The sequence below is a fragment of the Metarhizium brunneum genome, chromosome 4 (genome assembly GCF_013426205.1).
Source record: "Metarhizium brunneum chromosome 4, complete sequence".
NCBI lineage: Eukaryota > Fungi > Ascomycota > Sordariomycetes > Hypocreales > Clavicipitaceae > Metarhizium > Metarhizium brunneum.
In genome coordinates, this window is record NC_089425.1 from 4,048,819 (window position 1) to 4,067,942 (window position 19,124).

The 19,124-nt window shown below is 27.9% G+C and overlaps 3 protein-coding genes across 3 annotated transcripts; 1 reads left to right on the forward strand and 2 right to left on the reverse strand.

The window, feature by feature from the left end:
* Positions 1 to 4,923: 4,923 nt before the first annotated feature.
* ctvD (Citreoviridin biosynthesis protein D) lies at positions 4,924 to 6,127 on the forward strand (the record flags this gene model as incomplete). Its single annotated transcript, XM_014683827.1, has 2 exons — positions 4,924 to 5,294; positions 5,347 to 6,127. 2 exons carry the CDS (start codon positions 4,924 to 4,926, stop codon positions 6,125 to 6,127), a joined length of 1,152 nt encoding a protein of 383 aa, XP_014539313.1.
* Positions 6,128 to 6,967: 840 nt separating this feature from the next.
* On the reverse strand, positions 6,968 to 7,360 carry G6M90_00g079080 (uncharacterized protein; the record flags this gene model as incomplete). Its single annotated transcript, XM_066131101.1, has 1 exon — positions 6,968 to 7,360. One exon carries the CDS (start codon positions 7,358 to 7,360, stop codon positions 6,968 to 6,970), a length of 393 nt encoding a protein of 130 aa, XP_065987072.1.
* Positions 7,361 to 9,626: 2,266 nt separating this feature from the next.
* On the reverse strand, positions 9,627 to 10,423 carry CPO_1 (Chloroperoxidase; the record flags this gene model as incomplete). Its single annotated transcript, XM_014683828.1, has 2 exons — positions 9,627 to 10,233; positions 10,287 to 10,423. 2 exons carry the CDS (start codon positions 10,421 to 10,423, stop codon positions 9,627 to 9,629), a joined length of 744 nt encoding a protein of 247 aa, XP_014539314.1.
* Positions 10,424 to 19,124: the final 8,701 nt, after the last annotated feature.

Below are 19,124 nucleotides of genomic sequence, written 5' to 3' on the forward strand. Positions count from 1 at the left end.
TTATTTAGGTATTAAAGTATAATAAAAACCTTAAGGTATAAATACTAATTAACTTAATTATAAAATATATAGTATTTATTTATAGCACACGCCCCTTTTAAAATAAAAAAAGGCAGGATTTTAAGGCTTATACCTATAATCTTAGATATCCTGGTGTATTTATTATATTTAGCCTAGCAAATTTATACTAGTAGAGTCTCTACTAGTATATACCCTAATATAATAAATAGCTAGCTATATTTAAGTTTAAGAGAATAGGTTTCTTACGCTAACTTTTATATTAAAATCCTTATATTACTGCTTTTTATTTCTACTACTAATACTACTTCTTCTAAGATATTATATTAAGTAAGAAGTTTAATATTATAAATTATTAAAATTAGTATAAATAGTAAAAGCATGGTAGTCTATATAATTATAGCTTATACTAGATAGAGAATTACTTAAAAGTTAATATAGTAAATAAAACTACTTATAATATTTTTATATATATATAAGGATTTTATATTACTACTATTAATTCTAAGCTAACTAGGATTATACCCTAGGGTAAAGGTAACCTTTTAAGTATAAATCTATTAAGTATAAAACTAATATTTTTGCGTTTCTTATAAATTATTAATTATTATTAGTATTATAAATATAATATTATATATTACTTATATAAAAGGAAAAAAACTATTAATTTAGTAAGAAATATAAAAAGTATTATTATAAATATTAAGATAATTAATATAATTAATCTAGAGTAAAAGTATTATTTTAACTTTTCTTATACCTTATAAAAGCTAGCTATAATAATTAAGAAAAAAAGTAAGTTATATTATATTTTTAAAGTAATATAAAATAATAACCTTATAAATCACTTTAATCTTACTATTATACTAGGCTAGCTAGCTAATATTAATATATCTTCTTATACTAGCTTATAAGTAGTTATTATATATACTATTAAGTATTATAATAAATCTAAGAAGAAAACTAAGCTTTACTATAAGCTTATAAACCAGGTTTTATTATATATAGTATACTTTTAGCTGTTATTATTCTTTTTCTCTTACCTAATAAATAAGCTAATTATTAAGAGAGATTACTTAGCGTAGAAGATTTCTTATTTTCTTCTTAATATTCCTTTATAAAAAAGTATATAAATAATAATTTTTATTAACTATTATCCTTTAAAGTAATATATATATTTATATTACATAGATAAAAATATTAATAAGACTATTACTAGTTACCAGAGATATCTTAAAAGAAATAGCTAGTATAAAAATATAACCTACCTTAAATACCTATAATTATATAATCTTAAAACGTAAAAAAAACTTATTATTAATATAAAAAAAAAGTTTTATCTTATTTCTCTTAATATAAGTTTATAAAAGCTTTTTTTTAGTTTAATAACTTCTATTATATTAAATTAATAATAGCTTATTTATATTACTTTTTAAAAAATTTATATATAATAAATAGCTATTAATTTAACTCCTTTATAACTATATATAAGTATTATAAAAAGTATTATAATACCTATTTAAATAATTATTATAAGAAGCTAGATATAAATAAATTAAGAATAAAAAAAAATAAATTTAAGCTTAAAGTTTATAAAAAGCCTATTATAAAAAAGAATTAATATAAACTTACTTATATACTTTTTAATTACTTATTAAAAGAAAAGAATATTAATATACTTAGCTACTAAAATATTAATATTAATTATAATTAATCCTTTTATATTAAATAATATACTAATAATAATATTCTTAATAGTAATTATTAAAAGTAATATAAAATAAGAAACTATCTTAACCTTAATATAAATTATTAGCTTTTAAAAGCTTATAATTCCTTAAATTAATATTAGTACCTAGTATATAATACAATAATAAACCACTTTTTAACCCAGGAATCTTCTTAGTTATTACTTTATATAGATAATAGGGGTAGTACCAGGAAATTATACCTTATTACTCTCCGTGTACCTTTAAGCCGCAGCTATAAGGAGAGGAACCCTTATTTAGCAAGCCGCGCCAATAAGCATTATAAAGAATCAGATATTAAGTATAATCTTATACTTTATATTATACCTCCTAATTAATAAAGACTTTAAGCCCCTTTTAACTATTAATAAGGCTTAACTCTAAGTAAAGCTTAAAAATATTAAGTATTTAATTATTAATAAGAAGAGTATACTAAAATTATATTAGCTATCCTGGATTAATAAGCGTTTTTATAAAGTATTTTTAAATAAAAATAAAAAGTTTTTTAATAATCTTAATATTCTTCTAATTAATAACTTTTTTTAGCTTTTATTTATACTATAAAAGTTACTTTATTATAATAAAAAAGTATAAAAAGTAAAGATTAAAAGTAAAAATATATATAAATACTTTAATAAATTAGTTTTCTTAAAGGTTATTTAATAATAATAAGGTAATAATTAGAAGGTATTTTATATAGCTTTTAAAGAATTATAGCTTTTTTAATTATTAATTAGGTCTTAAAAACTTCTTTTTAATTAAGTATAAGTAAAACTAAATAATCAAGAGGTTACTAAGTTTATTAATACCTTATAAGTATATACTATAAAAAATAAAATAAATAAATATAACTATTACTACCTTAACCGCTTTAGCCAGCTAATTATTCAGGTTAAAGCTAAGAATATCAGCCTTAGCGCGGCTATAACCCCTAATAATAAAGTAAGTAACCTTATAAAGCAGATCCCTATATATATTAGCGTCTATTTAATACTAATATTTAACTTTTAGCAGCTAGTTGGCCTATATAACAGCGCTTATAATACTATTTATAATATTAGCTAGGCGCCTAAAGCCAACCCTATCTAAGACCCTTCCTATATTATTATAATAAAGTTTAATAAGTATAATAGACTTATATTCCTAATTACCCCTAATAATAAAAAAATTATCCTAATTCTTTTAGTAAACAATAACTTCCTTATTAAAAGCACTTTTTATACTTATACCTAGTTTCCCCTGATTATATACTATGCTATTATTATATATAAGTCGTAAAGCATCACAAAAAATATAATTATTATAAACCTCTCCTGCCAGGACTTTTAGACTAGTCTTAGCTATATAGCTATCTCTCGTGTAAAAACGCTCCAGGGCCTGATACTAGATGCCCTATTTGATCGCAGTCACCTGTTTTATAAGTCTCCTCCAGAGGGTATAAAGATAAAGATAAAGATAAGAGATAAGCGGCATAGGAGATAACAAGTTCTTACACGGAATCTATATAGGAAAGACCACAGCTCTGCATAACTAAATAACTAGCTAAACGGTAATAGCTTAATAGTTGCTTAGCCTAAGGACTCCCAGCCTTCGGATAATTCTACCCCTTGCACCTACAGCTCTAACGTGCAAGGGGTGGCGTAGTATTTTAAAGGGCCAGGATATGGTTTAATGGCCTCGCGAGAGGCGTCAATTCTCTGAATTAGATACACAATCATATATTAATATTTACATTGCATAACGCAATGTATAGAACAATCAGAACCCACGACAAAGAATGTGTTGCGATGTTAATCGCTTACGGGCTCAAGCCTAGTTACCCCTGACAACACCTTCCCCTGTAAAGGTGCACGTGACTAAGATTGCAGCACCTCCTTTCCCATTGATAGCTTCCAGCTCTAGATACAAGAACAAGAACAAGAAGAACAATGATCATATGACTACTGCGGTAGCTAGTGATTACCGCCTGTGAACCGACAGGAATCAAGCCAGGTCTCAGAGAAGCCGCTACCACCTTGTACCGGCACTACGAAAGCTCAATATGGCTTGCCGTGTGCTCACAGACTCTTAGAGTTATTTAGTCAAAATGAGCAACTAAAAAAAGAAGACTTGGACCCATTTTGGCATATCAAACCATCACGAGAAATTCACGATCCTCTTCTTCAAATACAACGTCCTCCAATCGGGATACCTAAGGGTCGTCCATGAAATGGAGAACCATTTGGAAACGAATGTGCAATCCTGGAGCATCGGCTTGCGCCCCAAGGTTCGACACGAAGCAGTGTTCAAAGCTCAGCGCGACGCAATTACTCTCAATTCGAGCTGGGACCAACCATTGACGAAGACGACGCGGCGGACTCACTTGATCAACGCCGACAAAAAAGAAGAAAAACTGCTGTCTCAAGTACAACCAGAGTTACCCGTCAGCAGACAAAGACTCAGAATGATGGGAACAGGCCACTTAAAGGGTATAATGCTTTGGAAGTGGACGATGAACTAGAAGCGATGGAGTCGTTGCTTGCAGGAGGAATGGCGACGGAAAAGGTTGGTGATAGTATTACAGTTGCATTAGATTAGGGTGCGCAACCTGGGTGAATTAACAAGGAAGATAGTACAATAGTTACATTTGCACTGGGAATAATCTTCCCCCCCATGGGTGCCAAACCATTTGTGTACTTGGCGACGTCGGAGGCAATGTGGCTGAATGTGGGGGTGCGTGCGGATTGAGAGTTAGGTGCGTTCTAATAGAGTCTGTCCTTAATAAAGCATATTCCGAGTGTAAAAACGGCCGTTCGGGTTAAGCGACGCCGGGCATTGTATCCCGGCCGCCGGTGTTGCGCCGACTCCGCCTAGAATCGTCTACAGGCAGCCCGGTTAAGTTACAAGCAGACATCCCAGTAATGAATAATTACTTAATTTTGGCATATTCTTATCTATTCTTAACGACCGTCCTAGTATTCGCTAGTCTATTTGGGCACCCGGGTGCCCATGTATCAGTCGCCCCACCTCCCCGAGGTCATTGTAATTCTCAACATAAATTGCCTCGGTACTTTGTTATTAATACTTTGCTACTCCCTACATTTATAAGGGTTACAATTGTTCTATACCTTCATTGAGTCACCGAAACTAGTGCTGTTCAACAGAAAACTCGTTCTGAATGGCTCCCCTACAACTTAAGTCTCCAAGAGGAGGTCCTCTATCGCTACTTCTATTTGGTATTGCAATTACTGGCTTTTTTGCCTTGCTTGCCTTTCCCATTACCGATGGCTTCTTTGGTGCGATGATTCTCCAAGCGCATAACCAGAAGATAGGGGCGAATCATTCTCACTTCGACACCGCTTTGACAAATTGGACATTGTTCGACGACTTGACGAATGCCCTTACACTCTTTTTCTATGATCTTGTCGATGCATCAAGCGCCGACATAACGTTGCTCATGGTTCCATTTGGCGGATCTGCAATGGGAGTCTGGCTTCTTGGAATGATTGAGAGCAACCGAAAGGGAAACAAAGGGCGGCTCCCTGCCTTGTAAGTACCACCTATTTGATTTCCTCTATTTGGCCTTGAGCTGACCTCAAAGCTACACCACAATGGCCATGTTGGGTCAACTGGCAGGACTGGGTTTCATAAGTCCAATATTCTACGCCATGTCCCTGAGGGAACAGAGAGCATCTTGGCACGGAAGTGATGTCACTGTTGCTCCGGAGGCGCTCTACACGATACCCATCAGTATTTTTCTGGGAATGGCCGGCCCGACCGCTCTTGCTGCTCTGCCGGCGCCTTCCGTCTTGTCGATCAACCAAAAGGTCAATCTAGTAAGGCTTTGGGAGATGTTTCCTTTCTTGGTATATCTCGTCCACCTGGCTCTGACGCCTCTGGCCCGGTGGATTCTCGAACGGAGCGGTCAACGCGACAGCCATAGGCGTCAGAGACTCCAGTTTGTGTACTCTATCGGCTTCCTCTGGAGCGCAGCTCCATACTGGTACTGGTTGGCCATGGTCTTTTCGGCCTCAGCATTTCCTTTTGCCTTTGCGCCCAAGATTACAAAAGCCTGGAATTTTCGACATATGCTTAGGCTGACCAACCCTTTCTTGCTCGGCAGCCCGTTGCCGCCAATACCCACTGCAGAATTTTGGTTTCTCCAGTGGGACTTTTGGTTGATTGGTGTTTCTTGCTTCGTCTGGGCCCTATCTTTAAGGCTTGAGACTCCGAAGCTCGACGCACTTTACCTCAAGGGGGGAATTGTCGTGGAAGCGCTTGCGTATGCCATAGCGCTCGGCCCAGTGGGTGCGGCAATCGTTTTGATATGGCAGCGGGACATGCTACTAATCAAGGACGACGATCGGTGCAAACAGGCCTGAGCAGGTTCAGTGTCTTGTAGGAGTAAACATTGTTTGGGCAGGCAGAAAGTGTCGCAAGGCGGATTCAAGAATGTTAGAAGGGGCTGATGGGCAAGGCTTGTGCGCTGGCTTCGTCACCAGCCAATTTTCACGAGCATCTGACAGCAATTAAAACCTGGGAAATTTCATAAAGTTGATGACGTTATCATGCCGATTGAAAGTGTCATGCGACTTTGTATTGTCGTAACATGTGGAGATGGACGGACGGAGCAGCCAAATACATGATCCGCCCGAGATGCCCAACTCCACAAGCTCCGCCGACTATCTATGTTACTGGGAGACTTGTGGATACCTCAAGTTGCGTACAACCTCACTGGTCAAAACAAGTACTGCTTTGTAGCGCATTGCCCCATAATACGCCATGAGTCTGATTGATGATTGGTGTGATGCGGGGCAAAGTACTGCTATTACGATTACGATCTGCCAGGGGTTGCATGTAACGTCAGCCACCCTGGAACACATCAAAATATCCTTTTTCGGCTGAGATCGTTAGACCTAATTCAGGTAAATTTATCATGTTCCAATAAGAAGAAACCAACTTATAAAAATCCTTTCTTGATGTTACTCTTTTGATGCTTGATGGTGAGCATGCGTGGCTTGTCTTATCATATCAGCTCCCCGGATCTCGGCCGACCCATAGTGCCCATCACTGGACCGGGAGCCATCTCTCTCTGAGCCTGCACCAGTGGCGTGAGAAAATTCGGTGGTGGTTTTATCAGATTAGCATTATATTATCTAACCTCTGCATTTGCATTACAGAATGGGAAAAACACATCTAGTACAAAATTATTCCGAGGCCAGCTACATCCCAACCAAGAAACTGGCTGCAGCGACAACTTGCTTCTTAGACAGAAAAGCTTCCACAACCCAGCTTCGAATAGTTTTCGCTGCCCTTGGGAGGTTGTTGAGAAGTCCCCGGTTCAAAAAGAAGAGCAGTTCTCGGAAGTACTGATTTTCCAACTGGAAGAAAGCAATATGGCAGTACACAATCCAACGAATTAGAAGCTCTTTGAACTTCTCAATGGAGTCTTTCCAGAAAAAGGTATTAGTAGCAGCCGCGCTCTTCTGCTGCTCCAGTACAGACTTCCGCCTTGAACTACGTTTCTTGCTACCACTCTGGGGACCAATCTGGTGCCTCTGTTCCAGATGATTTCTCACTCCAGACGTGCCGTTGATGATAAAGATTCTTGTCATCGAAGGTGCGTTTGCCGTCGACAGAGCAAAAGCGGCGACATTAACTGCATATGGGCTCAGGCACGAGCGGCCCTAACCCCAAGAATATCATGTTTCGTTAATAACATGCAGTTATTACGACGATCCACTAAGGATACGAAGCAGGATGCTAAGTAGTAGGCAGCCACATTAAGTAACAGTGACTTTACCGTGATGCATCCTAACAAGAATAGCGCTAGGCAAGCTAGCAAATACCATGGATTAGTATACTAGGCGGACTAAACCAGAAATATAATGCGTTTAATCGACGTTATCAGAAGCACGATCAGGGTGAACCAAATCACAACTAGTTCCCTAGAAATCATAGTAATAATGCAGGAACTTAGCTGCTTTTAGTAATTACCGCTATTATCGTCTTATAAACTCCAATCCATAATAATACCCAAGCCAAGACCAAGACGGATAAACATACCAGGGCAGGTATTCTCCAGGGCCACTATACTATTATAAAGTCAGGTTTAGGCTATAAAGTCGCAGCAAATCTATGCGTCTACAAAAAAGGAAAAGATAATATAAGGTATATAAAACGCGGCAGTACAGGGCAAGCTTATAGGGATCAAGGAAAACAATATCTAAATAATAAGAATAGGCTTTAAGTAAACAATAATAAAGGCATATACAGGAATACAAATCTGATTTAGCGCCTTAACCTCCTTCCTTAAGTCAGGTAAGACCTTAATCACGCAGCTCACACTAAACAAGAGGCAGGCAATCGCCCTTCTTATTGTATATGCTACCAGCTAGATCTAATAAGATACAGCAAGAAGGATAAAACAGGTCAGTTATGCCAGTTCATCAGTAGGGACGGGACCGGTAAGTCGCGAGTTATCCAGGCGCTCGTCGAGTTGTTCAAGTCAAAAGAGCAACCAAACCGTATATTAATAACGGCAGCGTCTGGGACTACAGCAGCACAAATCGACGGCATCACAATCCACTCCGCCTGCGGGTTCTTAAAAGACATCGCGACAGCTGCCCACATAACCAAGAATGTTAATAGTATGTAATTACTAAAACAAGCAGAGCAATTTATTAACGGCCAGTCTTAAATAGACTAGTAAGACAAGGATATACTAGTTATTAATAAGGTGAGCATACTTAAGGCGCAAACACTACACACGGTAAATAAGAAGCTCTACAAGCTACACAGGTCACAGTAAGATTTCGGAGGGATCCCTATTATGCTCTTTTACGGAGATTTTTACCAGTTCCTGCCGGTCCAGGAGCAATCCATCCTCCTCCTAAGCACGGCCGTCTATAGGACATAAACAACTCGTTCAAGGCCAAGCAACGGCACCAGCATAACAAGGCGCACGCGCTGTGGAAGAAATTCACGAGTAAGTACGCGCCGCGGGAAACCCCAAATTACAGCAACTGCTAAAAAGGATCCAACTTAATATACAGGATCATACAGACTTAAACCTTCTTAATTCAAGGTGCTACCAGGAGAGGAGGCAGATCCCGTAGGAGATAGGCATTACTATAGTAACGCCACTTAATAAAAACTATTAGAACCTTAATATAAAAGCAAGTTTAGTATTCCAGATCTAGCAGCAATTAACAATACGCATTTTTATGTCTGAGTATAAGTGGAAGGGCAGGCTACCAATAAAGGAAGAGGCCACCATGATGCTGAACCAGGGTGATAATAGTATAATACCGGTACTAGCCGTCTTTATATTCGTGCCAAAGGTGCCGGTAGTTATAAATTATAATATACTATAAGGATTAAAGCTGGTGAACGGGGCCAGTTACACGGCGGTGGACGTGATCTTGGATAAGTTATATCTAGGGCACTGGATCTTGGCCGGCCTTATAATCCACTTTAGACTGCTGGCGGGGATTTTACTAGAGTTAAAGACGATAAAAGATTTTTACTTTGTTAGGATACCGCCAGGCACTATCCTCTTAACGCTAATAAGTATTAAGATATAATATCAGTGGAAGCGGCCATGGCAGCAGAATAATATGAGCCGGAAAGGGTTACCATGCACAGCGGGTTTTGCATGTACATTAGAGGGCGAGAAACTCTAACCAATGGGAGACGAGGGTTTTGGCGGGGAGAAATTTTTGGCGTCGGGGTGCGTCCAGAAAAGAGCCTTTCGTTCCTCAAGGCACTACAAAGCACCATGATGTAAGACAGCCTTTGGCTGAATTAAAAACTAAGAAGCCCAAGAGCCCATATATCTACCAGAAAAAAGAACCTAGCAACGCGAGTAACGTGTAAAGCCTACTGACCCATTACAGCCGATGCTGCCTTTCGAGCCGTAACAGCAGTCACAACCGGCGCGAGATCTAGCACGCTCAGCGTTCGCTCTGAACGCTTCCACCCCAACTCCTCTGGGAACCTCTCCTCTGTCAACCACACCTTTACACGGTCTTTGGGCGCCTTCCAAGTCTGTACAGAGGGCGCGCTAAAAAAAGACGGTACTGGACCGTCCTTCATCATCATCAGCAATAAACCAGCCTCTGTAAGCGCCAGTACTTCATGCTGGGGTGGTATCCGCTGTGGCGCGGATAATGCCTCGACACGGACGCGACTCTTTGCAAGAGACGCAACGTCTAGGTAGTCTGTTGGACTATCGTCCAGCAAAGCAGATACCCGGGCCGGGACCTCGCCAATGTTCGCCTCTGCAGGCGTTACATCATCGCGTGTCAAGGAGGCGATATGCTGTATAAGACCGGGTGTATTAAGGTCCTCAAGGTCAAAGGTACTGCGGCCCCAGACAAGCGTGAACCCGGTCGCAGGCGCCGTGCCGAACAAGGGGTCTGCATTAAGGCCTTGGGCCATAGCATCGCCAAACTGCTGTACCGTGAGGTTTCGGCCGCTATGAGGTCTTGTTGGTTCAATGTTAGCTGCATCTGTAGCATGGACTTGGAACAAACGTACAGGTAGCCATGGTTGGCTAGTGTGTTTAACATGGGACAGGGACCGCGAGAATCATCTGGGCCCGGGGCTTGCCATGGGTTTAGGCCTTGTACGGCAACAGTCAAGGCAGCCAGGGTAGTAAGAAATGAGTATGACATGGTAGTCGGACGCTCTCTTGTTTACAATACCAAGTAGATTGTAGAGTTGGACATGTCTACCAGCTTTACTATAATAGCTAGGACAAGTAACAATCTATATATATAAACCGTTGAACCCTTTGGCTATCATTGATGGATCTTGCCGAGGTCCCAGGGCCGGCAATTAGTGGATCGCAACGCATTGACACTGCTAACGTTTGGATGTCAGACCAGGACGAGGCCGCGCGGCAAGGATCACGATGGGCTAGTAACTATATAGTGTTAAGCTTTGGGCATAGTTCAAAGCACAATGTTAAATTTCAAGGGGCGTAGGATAAGGCGCCTTGCGGGACGAAGGGTTCTTTTCTTAACGCACCCTATTAGTTAAAGTTTCTCGTCTTGTTATTGTTATTCAGGTTCAGCTCACCCAGCACTTTGATATCCTTGGTTGCGGGCACATCTTGTTTACCGTTGCCCGGCTTGTTATTGAAGTATAGCTATTGGGACGAATGTGAGATTGTGACAAGAAGCTTTGGGCATGCGCGGAAATTAAAGCTAAGCCTCTGTGGATGATATGCGCAAAACATTTGAACTCTATTAATAATTGGGCCCCCCTGATTGGCTTCTTCCGATGGGTGCTCTGCCTCGGATAAGGCTGCTGCACCTGATAACTGCTCCTCAAACACCTTAACGTTGTAGCCAAAAAGAAGAGCTTTCGCAGAGAGGTCGATGGCGTGGCCAAAACAGCGGCCACGCCTTGTAGCTCCCACAAAGCCAAGCTCGCCGCCAATTACTTCCATTGCTTCATTATTACTCTCTGTGTTATCTAGTGTGAAGTACCCAATCCGATCCTTGATTCCATACGCATTAAGGACGTCGAGTATTTCCGCCGCAATATTGTGTCTAAAATGACGAGTTTGCAGTTCAGGGACGCTAAGCACTAGCTTGCGCGGCTGACTGTTTTTATCCCGAAAGAAACAAGTAATCCCGTAGAGGCTGTGTCTATTCCCTGAACGAGACTATTTGCAATATCTTGCTCGCGTGGGAGCCTTGTATCGAGTTTCATTACACCGGCAATAGACCTCTGGTCCCTGCTCCTTGAACAGATGAGCATTCGCGTTCTGAATGCCCTTCTCTGTAAAGTTCCTGGGTATTGGGCGCCGGCTTTGAATGTAACATTTGTAAACCCATCGCCGATTACTATTGGCGCTCTGGATATTGTACCTAAAATTCCATACCTAAGAGGATTGGGCTTTGCGCGGCAATAACGACCCAGGGAGAGGGTTTGTTCATGATGTGAAAGCGTCGAGGCTGCTACTCGCAGCAAAACTCCTACCCTAAATCAACAGATTTCAACTACTTAATCAACTGAATATAAAGATGTCATATAGTCCTAGTATGATGTTCCATTTTGTATATTAAAGGCTATTTACGGTTCGATAAATTTGGTACATACTTAAGCCCCACACTTTCTCTTATACTGGTTTGTTCCGCCTTGTCCGTTTTGTTCCTAGACAGGCCTGCTTGAAGGCTATTCCCTAAGTGTTTAGCGTCCTATCCTTAGCACCTGAAGTATAGTCTGCTAATATTAAGGCTGTTTTATTGTTAATATTATTTTGTGTACTGGTTCTCTAGTCTGGTGGTTATTAGTCCCGTATAAGCCTCCCTGTTACTAATGCAAATTTAATTACTGCTTTCACGGCTTGCATGTCTGGTTTCTATTTGTCATTATTAGACCGTGCTTTCCCTCCTAAGAAATATGAGAGGTTCCCTATTTTCTCTTATGAGCAATTAAGTAATATCTTCTGTTACGCGGTCTACTTTCTATATTAAAACAAAAAGTGTTCTACTGTTTCCGGTGATTGCCCACACTTGTATAGGCTTAAGTCCGCTGCCCCAATCCTGTGGAGAAAGCCGTTAAGCCTTGCCATACCCGTTCGTGGTTAGACTAGAATGTCTGATTCTTTTCTGCTTAATTAATCATACAGTTCTCGCGTATACTTTCCCAGTAATGCCGTGCCTACCTGTTTTGAGTATTTACCAACTCCCTCCGGCAGTTTCCTTACTTATTATTAGGCCAGATTAGCCAGCCATAGCTTTATGGATCTAGCTTAGTATAGTTGTACGTCTGATGTCTCGAAGCTAAAGCGTAGCTCTAAAAAGGCTATTATACTAGCTATAAAAGGGCCTAATAAGGCTAGCAACGCCAAGAGCAAAGCTGCCTAATAAATCTGTATTGGCGGTTTTACCTCTTCCGGAGGGGTTACCTCTTCCGGAGGGGGTATTAGTAGTTTTACCTTTTTTAAAGGGGATAAAAAAAAATTATAATTTATATAAATAAAATTATAATTATAATAATAATTTAAAAGAAAATATTATAATAAAAAAAGTAATTTATTATAATATATAAAAACCCTTAAATTTACTTTATAAATAAACTTTAATTTCTTAGCTTTTAATATAATTATTATATTAATTTAAGCTTTACTTATAACTTTTTAACTTTAATTATTTAATTATAATTTATAACCTATTATTAATATAATACTTAACTACTTAAATTAACTACTTTAATAGCTTTATTAATATAAATTATAACTAGTTTATCTCTTAGAAACCTTAGCTGTTATAATTATAGCCTTAAAAGAATTATCTTATAAGTCTTTCCTGCCCTTATAAAACTTTATAATTAAATAAAAGTAATTAAAACCAGTTATATTATTTTAGTAAGTAATAGGGTTAAAGTATAAAGTAATTAAATAGGTTATTAAATATATAAGCGGTAAGGGAGCTAAAAGCCTAAAAAGCTATATACTTTACTTGGTTAATAAAATTAATATTCTTAGTATTATATAAGGCTAATTAATTACTTTACTAAATAAAATCCTAGCTATTTATTATTATTATAGCCTATCTAGTAATATAAGCTAGGCTTTAGATCTTTTAGTAAGAGGTAAAAGGTTAATATTTTTTTTAGTTCTTTTTAAAGCTGATTTTTTAGTTAAGAAAGGCCTAATAGTAAGGGTTTTTAATAATAAAATTATATTTTTAAATCTAAAATTTTTTAATTAATTAATATTAAATAGTTTTAAGAAGTATAAAAAATAAAACTAATATAAAAATTATATTAATTATAATAATTTAAGTAGTTTTTAGTATTATTAATAAACTTTTATTTATTAATAAAATTACTTATTAGTTTTATCTTATTATAATAAGTGTAAATATATAACAGCTAAGGTTTCTAAGGGATAAACTAGTTATAATTTATATTAGTAAAATAACTAAAGCAGTTAATCTAAGTAATTAGGTATTATATTAATAATAAGTTATAAATTATAATTAAATAATTAGAATTAAAAAGTTATAAGTAAAGCTTATTTAATATAATAATTTATATTAAAAGCTAAAAAGCTAGAATTTATTTATAAAGTAAATTTAAGGGTTTTTATATATTATAATAATTATTTATTTTAAATATAAGTAATAATATTATTTATATTAAATTTATTATAATTACTTATATTACTTACTTTATATATAATAAGTACTTTTTTATTAATAGCTTATATTAATTATTATTTTATAGTTTTTTTTACTTATATTATATAATAATTTATATAATTTAGCTTATTTTTATAACTTATATTATAGCTTATAATTAAGTTATAATATAATATCCTTTTTTTTATAATTTTATTTTTAAAATTTAAGTTTATTTTATAAATAGCTTTATATTTTATTTTTTTTATTAATAAGTTTTTTTTTTTTTATTTTTTATAATATTTTTTTAATATTATATTTAATTATTTTTTTTAAGTTTAAAAATTAAAATTAAAATTAAATTTTATATATTATTAAAATACTTTAATAATATATATAAATTTTTATAAATTTAATATTATATTATATTTTTTTTATTTTATTTATAGTTTTTATTATAAAATAATTAAGTATTTTTTAAAATATAAAAAATATATATAATAAAAGTATTTTTATAATATTTTTAATATTATAATTAATTTATATAAATATTTTTCTTATATATTATTACTTTTTATTAATAAATATTTTTTAATTAATTAAATTATTTTTAAGTTAAAATAATTAAATTAAAAAAAAAAGTTTATTAAAAAACTTTTTATTTTTTATTATAAAATATTATATTAAATATAAATTAATTTAAATAAATTCTTAAATTATTTAAAATAATTATATAAGTAAAAATATTAATTACTTTTAAAAAAAAATAAAATAATTTATTTAAGTTTATAATTATTAAATAAGTTAAATAAGAAAAAGTATTATAAATTTAAGGTTATTATTAATATATAATTTTTAAGTATTATTAATATATTAAATTAAAATATTATATTTAAGAATACTTTATTAAATATTATTAATAATATTATTATAATAAGTATTAATAATTTTTTAAATATTTTATAAGCTTTTATATATTTTTCTTATTTTTATAGCTTTTTTATTTAATAAAATATTAATATATTTTATTTTTTATTTTTATATTTAAAATTTATTTTATTTTATATTTTATTTTATTTATAACTTTAATATTTTTTTTTATTAATATATTATTTAATATTTTTTTAAAAAATAAAATATATATTATAAAATAATTTTTTATAGTTTTTAATATTAAAAGTTTATAATTATTTATTAATATTTATTTTTTAATAATAAATAATTCTAGTTTTTTATAATTTAATTTATTATTTAATTATATTATTTTAATATTTTATTAAAGTAAATAAATTATATTTTTTTTCTTAAAAATTAATTTTTTTAATTTTTTATAATTATAATATTATATTATTTTATTTTATATAAATTTTAATTTATATTATATTTTTTTATATAATTTTTTTAGTTTATTTACTTATAATATTACTTATTTTATTTATAATTTTTTATATTATATTTAAAATATTTTAAAATTAAATTTATAATTAATATAAGCTAATATTTATTTTATTAATTCTAATATTAAGCTATTATAAACTAATTATATTATAAATAATTATTTAATTTAATTATTTTATTAATAATTAATATAATATTATAAATATTATTTAAATATTTAATTTAATTTTTTTATTTATTTATTTATTTATAAATAATATATAATATTTAATTTATAATTTATTTTAAATTATATTATAAATACTTATTAAAACTTAAAAATAAATATATTTTTTTTATTTAATATAATTTTTTTTAATAATTTATAATTACTTATTATTATTTATAAAAATATATATATAAGTTTTTTTATATTATTTATTTTTTTATATAATAAAAAATATTTATATTTTATAAATTTATTTATAATTATAAATATATTATTATATTTTATATTAATTATTAGTTTTTTTAATATTAATAGCTTTATAATATAATTAAAAGCTATTAATTTTTATAATTATATTAATATTAATAATAATTATAATTTTTTATATAGCTTATATTATAAAGCTTTATTTTTTTTATATTATATATATTTATTAATAATTTTTTTAATTATTTTTTTAATTTTTAAAAAATTATATTATTATTATATTTTATTTAATATTTTATAAATTTTTTAATATTTATAAACTAAATATTTATATATTTTTTTAATATATTTTTCTTATAATTCTAATAATATTTAGATTTTTTTTTTATATATTAATATTTTTTTTAAATAATATATATATTTTATTAATATATTCTTAATATATTATATATTACTTATTATTTATTAATATATTTTATTATATATTAGGTTTTTTTTTTATATTTTTAATATAATATTTAATTATTTTTATTAAAAATTATTATTTTTATTAATTTTAAAAAGTTATTTTATTATTATAAATATTTTTATATTATAATTACTTTTTTAATTTAAAGTATTTATTTTTTTATTTTTAGATTTTTTTTAATAAATTATTTTATAATTAAATTCTAAAAAATATTTAACTTATTAAATTTATTATTTATTTAATTATTATATTATTATAAAATAAAAAATATTTTTATAATTAATATATATTTTAATTTTATATTTATTTTTTATAAAATAATATTTAAATTTCTTAAAAATATTAATAATTATTAAGAATTTTTTATTATAAATAAAATAATTAAATTTTATTTTATAAAGTTTTTTTAAGTAAAATATAATAAAATATAATTTTTTATTATTATTTTATTATTTTATTTATATTTTTAAAATAAAATCTAATAAATTAATTTTTAATTTTATTTTTTTTTTTAAATTAAAAGTTTTTAAAATAAGTTTAAATATAATAAGTTTTTTAATTTTATTAAAAGTATATTATATTTTATTATTTTAATTTTATTATTTATTTTTTTTAATAAATTTATTTAAAAATATTATAATTTTATTATAATTTTTAATAAATCTTTTATAAAAATTTATAAAAGTTTTAAAGCTTTATATATTTTTAATATTTTTTAATATTAATTAATTTTTTATTATTTTAATTTTTATTTTTTTTATTTATATTTTATTTCAATTATATTATATATTTTAAAAAGTTTATTTTTTATATATAAAATTTATATTTTATTAATTTAAATAATAATTTAATATTTTATAATATTTTTAATATTATATATATATATTTTTTATAATTTTTTAAAGTTTTTAAAAAAATTAATATATTATTAAAATATATTATTATAAAATTATTTAAATATTTTTATAATATATTATTAATTATTTTTTAAAATATTATTAATATATTAATAAGTTTTATTAATATTATTAAATATTTAAATAATTTAAATTTTATTTTAAAAGCTATTATTTATTTATAATTTTTTTTTATTTAAATTAAATTATATATTTTTTTTAGGTTTATTATAATAAATTAATTTATATTATATAATTAATTTTATAATTCTAATATTAATAATAATAATATTTTATTTTTTATAATAATTATATTTAATTATTAATAATTTATTATTAATTATAATTTTTTATTTTTTTTTAAAATAAATATAATTTAATATTTAGCTTTTAATATTAATACTTTAATATAGCTTTTTATTAATATTTTATTAATATATTTTTATAATATTTTAAGTTTTTTTATATTTAAATTATAAATTTTATAAAATATTATTAATTTTTTATTTATTAATTTAATTTTATAATTTTATTAATTATATTTAAATAATTTAATTTTTAATTTTTTTATAAATAATTTTTTATATTTTTAATATTTTTTAAAAATATTTTTAAGTTTTTTTTTTTTTATTATTAAGTTTTTATTATTTTTATTATTTTTATTTTTTTTTTTTTAAGTTTTTTATTTATATTTATAAAAATTTTTTTTAAGGTAATAATAATTTTTTAGATTTTAGCTTTTATTTTTTTATTATTTATTATTATTTATATTTTAATTTATAATATTATTAAAATTATTATAATAAATTTAATTATTTTTTTTTATATTTATTATTTTTATATTATTTATTTATTATTATTAGTTTTTAAATAATTTATTTAAAAGTTTTTTTTTTTTAAAATTTTATTTATAAGTTAAATTATAATAAAAAAAATTTTTTTTTTTTAAATTTTATTAATTTTATTAACTTAAAATTTTATTTTATTTTAATTAGCTTATTTTTTAATTAATTAATAAATTATTTTTTTATAATTATAAGTATTTTAATATTAAATTATATTTTAATATATTTATAATATTAAGTTAAATTATTTTTAAATAATTTTAAATTTATATTTTAAAATAATTAGTTTTTTAATTAATAATTTTATTATTATAAATAAAAAGTTTTTTTTTAATATTAATTAATTTATATAATATTTTTTTATATTTTTATAATAATTAATAATAATTTATAATTTTAAATAAAATATAATTATTTATTTTATTATTATTTATAAGTATATAAATATAATATTTTATAATTTTAATATTTAATATTATTTTATTATTTTATTTATTTTAAATTATGTTAAAAATTATTAATATTTTTTTTTTATATTAATTTATAATTTTTTTATAAATAATATATTTTATTTTTTAAGTTTTTTAAAATAAATTTTTTTATAATTTATTATTTTATTTTTTAATATTATTTTATAAATTTAATTTTATTTTATAAATATTTAAAATAAAATTTATTATTAAATATTTAATATAAATAATTATAAATTTAATTTTTTATTTTTTTATATTTTTTATATTTTAAATTATTATAATTTATTATATATTTTTTATTATATTTAAAATTAAATTTTTATTTATTATATTATTTATTTAACTTTTATTTATTATAATATATTAATTTAATAGTTTCTTTAAGGTTTTTTTATTTAAATATATTTAATATTTATTATATTTATTTATATATTATTAATATTTTATATTATTATTTATATTATTTTTTAGTTTTATTTATTATATATTTTAAATAATTTAATAATAAATATATTATATAATTTTTTATTTTATATTAAAGTAATTTAAATAATAATTTTTTTTTATATATTAGAATTTTTTTTTTATATATATATTAATATTATTATTTATTTTTTATATATATATATAATTAATATATATTTAATTTATATATATTTATAAAATTTATATAAGCTTAATATTTAATAAATATATTTAAATTAAGTTTTAAAATTATTATTTAATTATTATTAATTATTTTT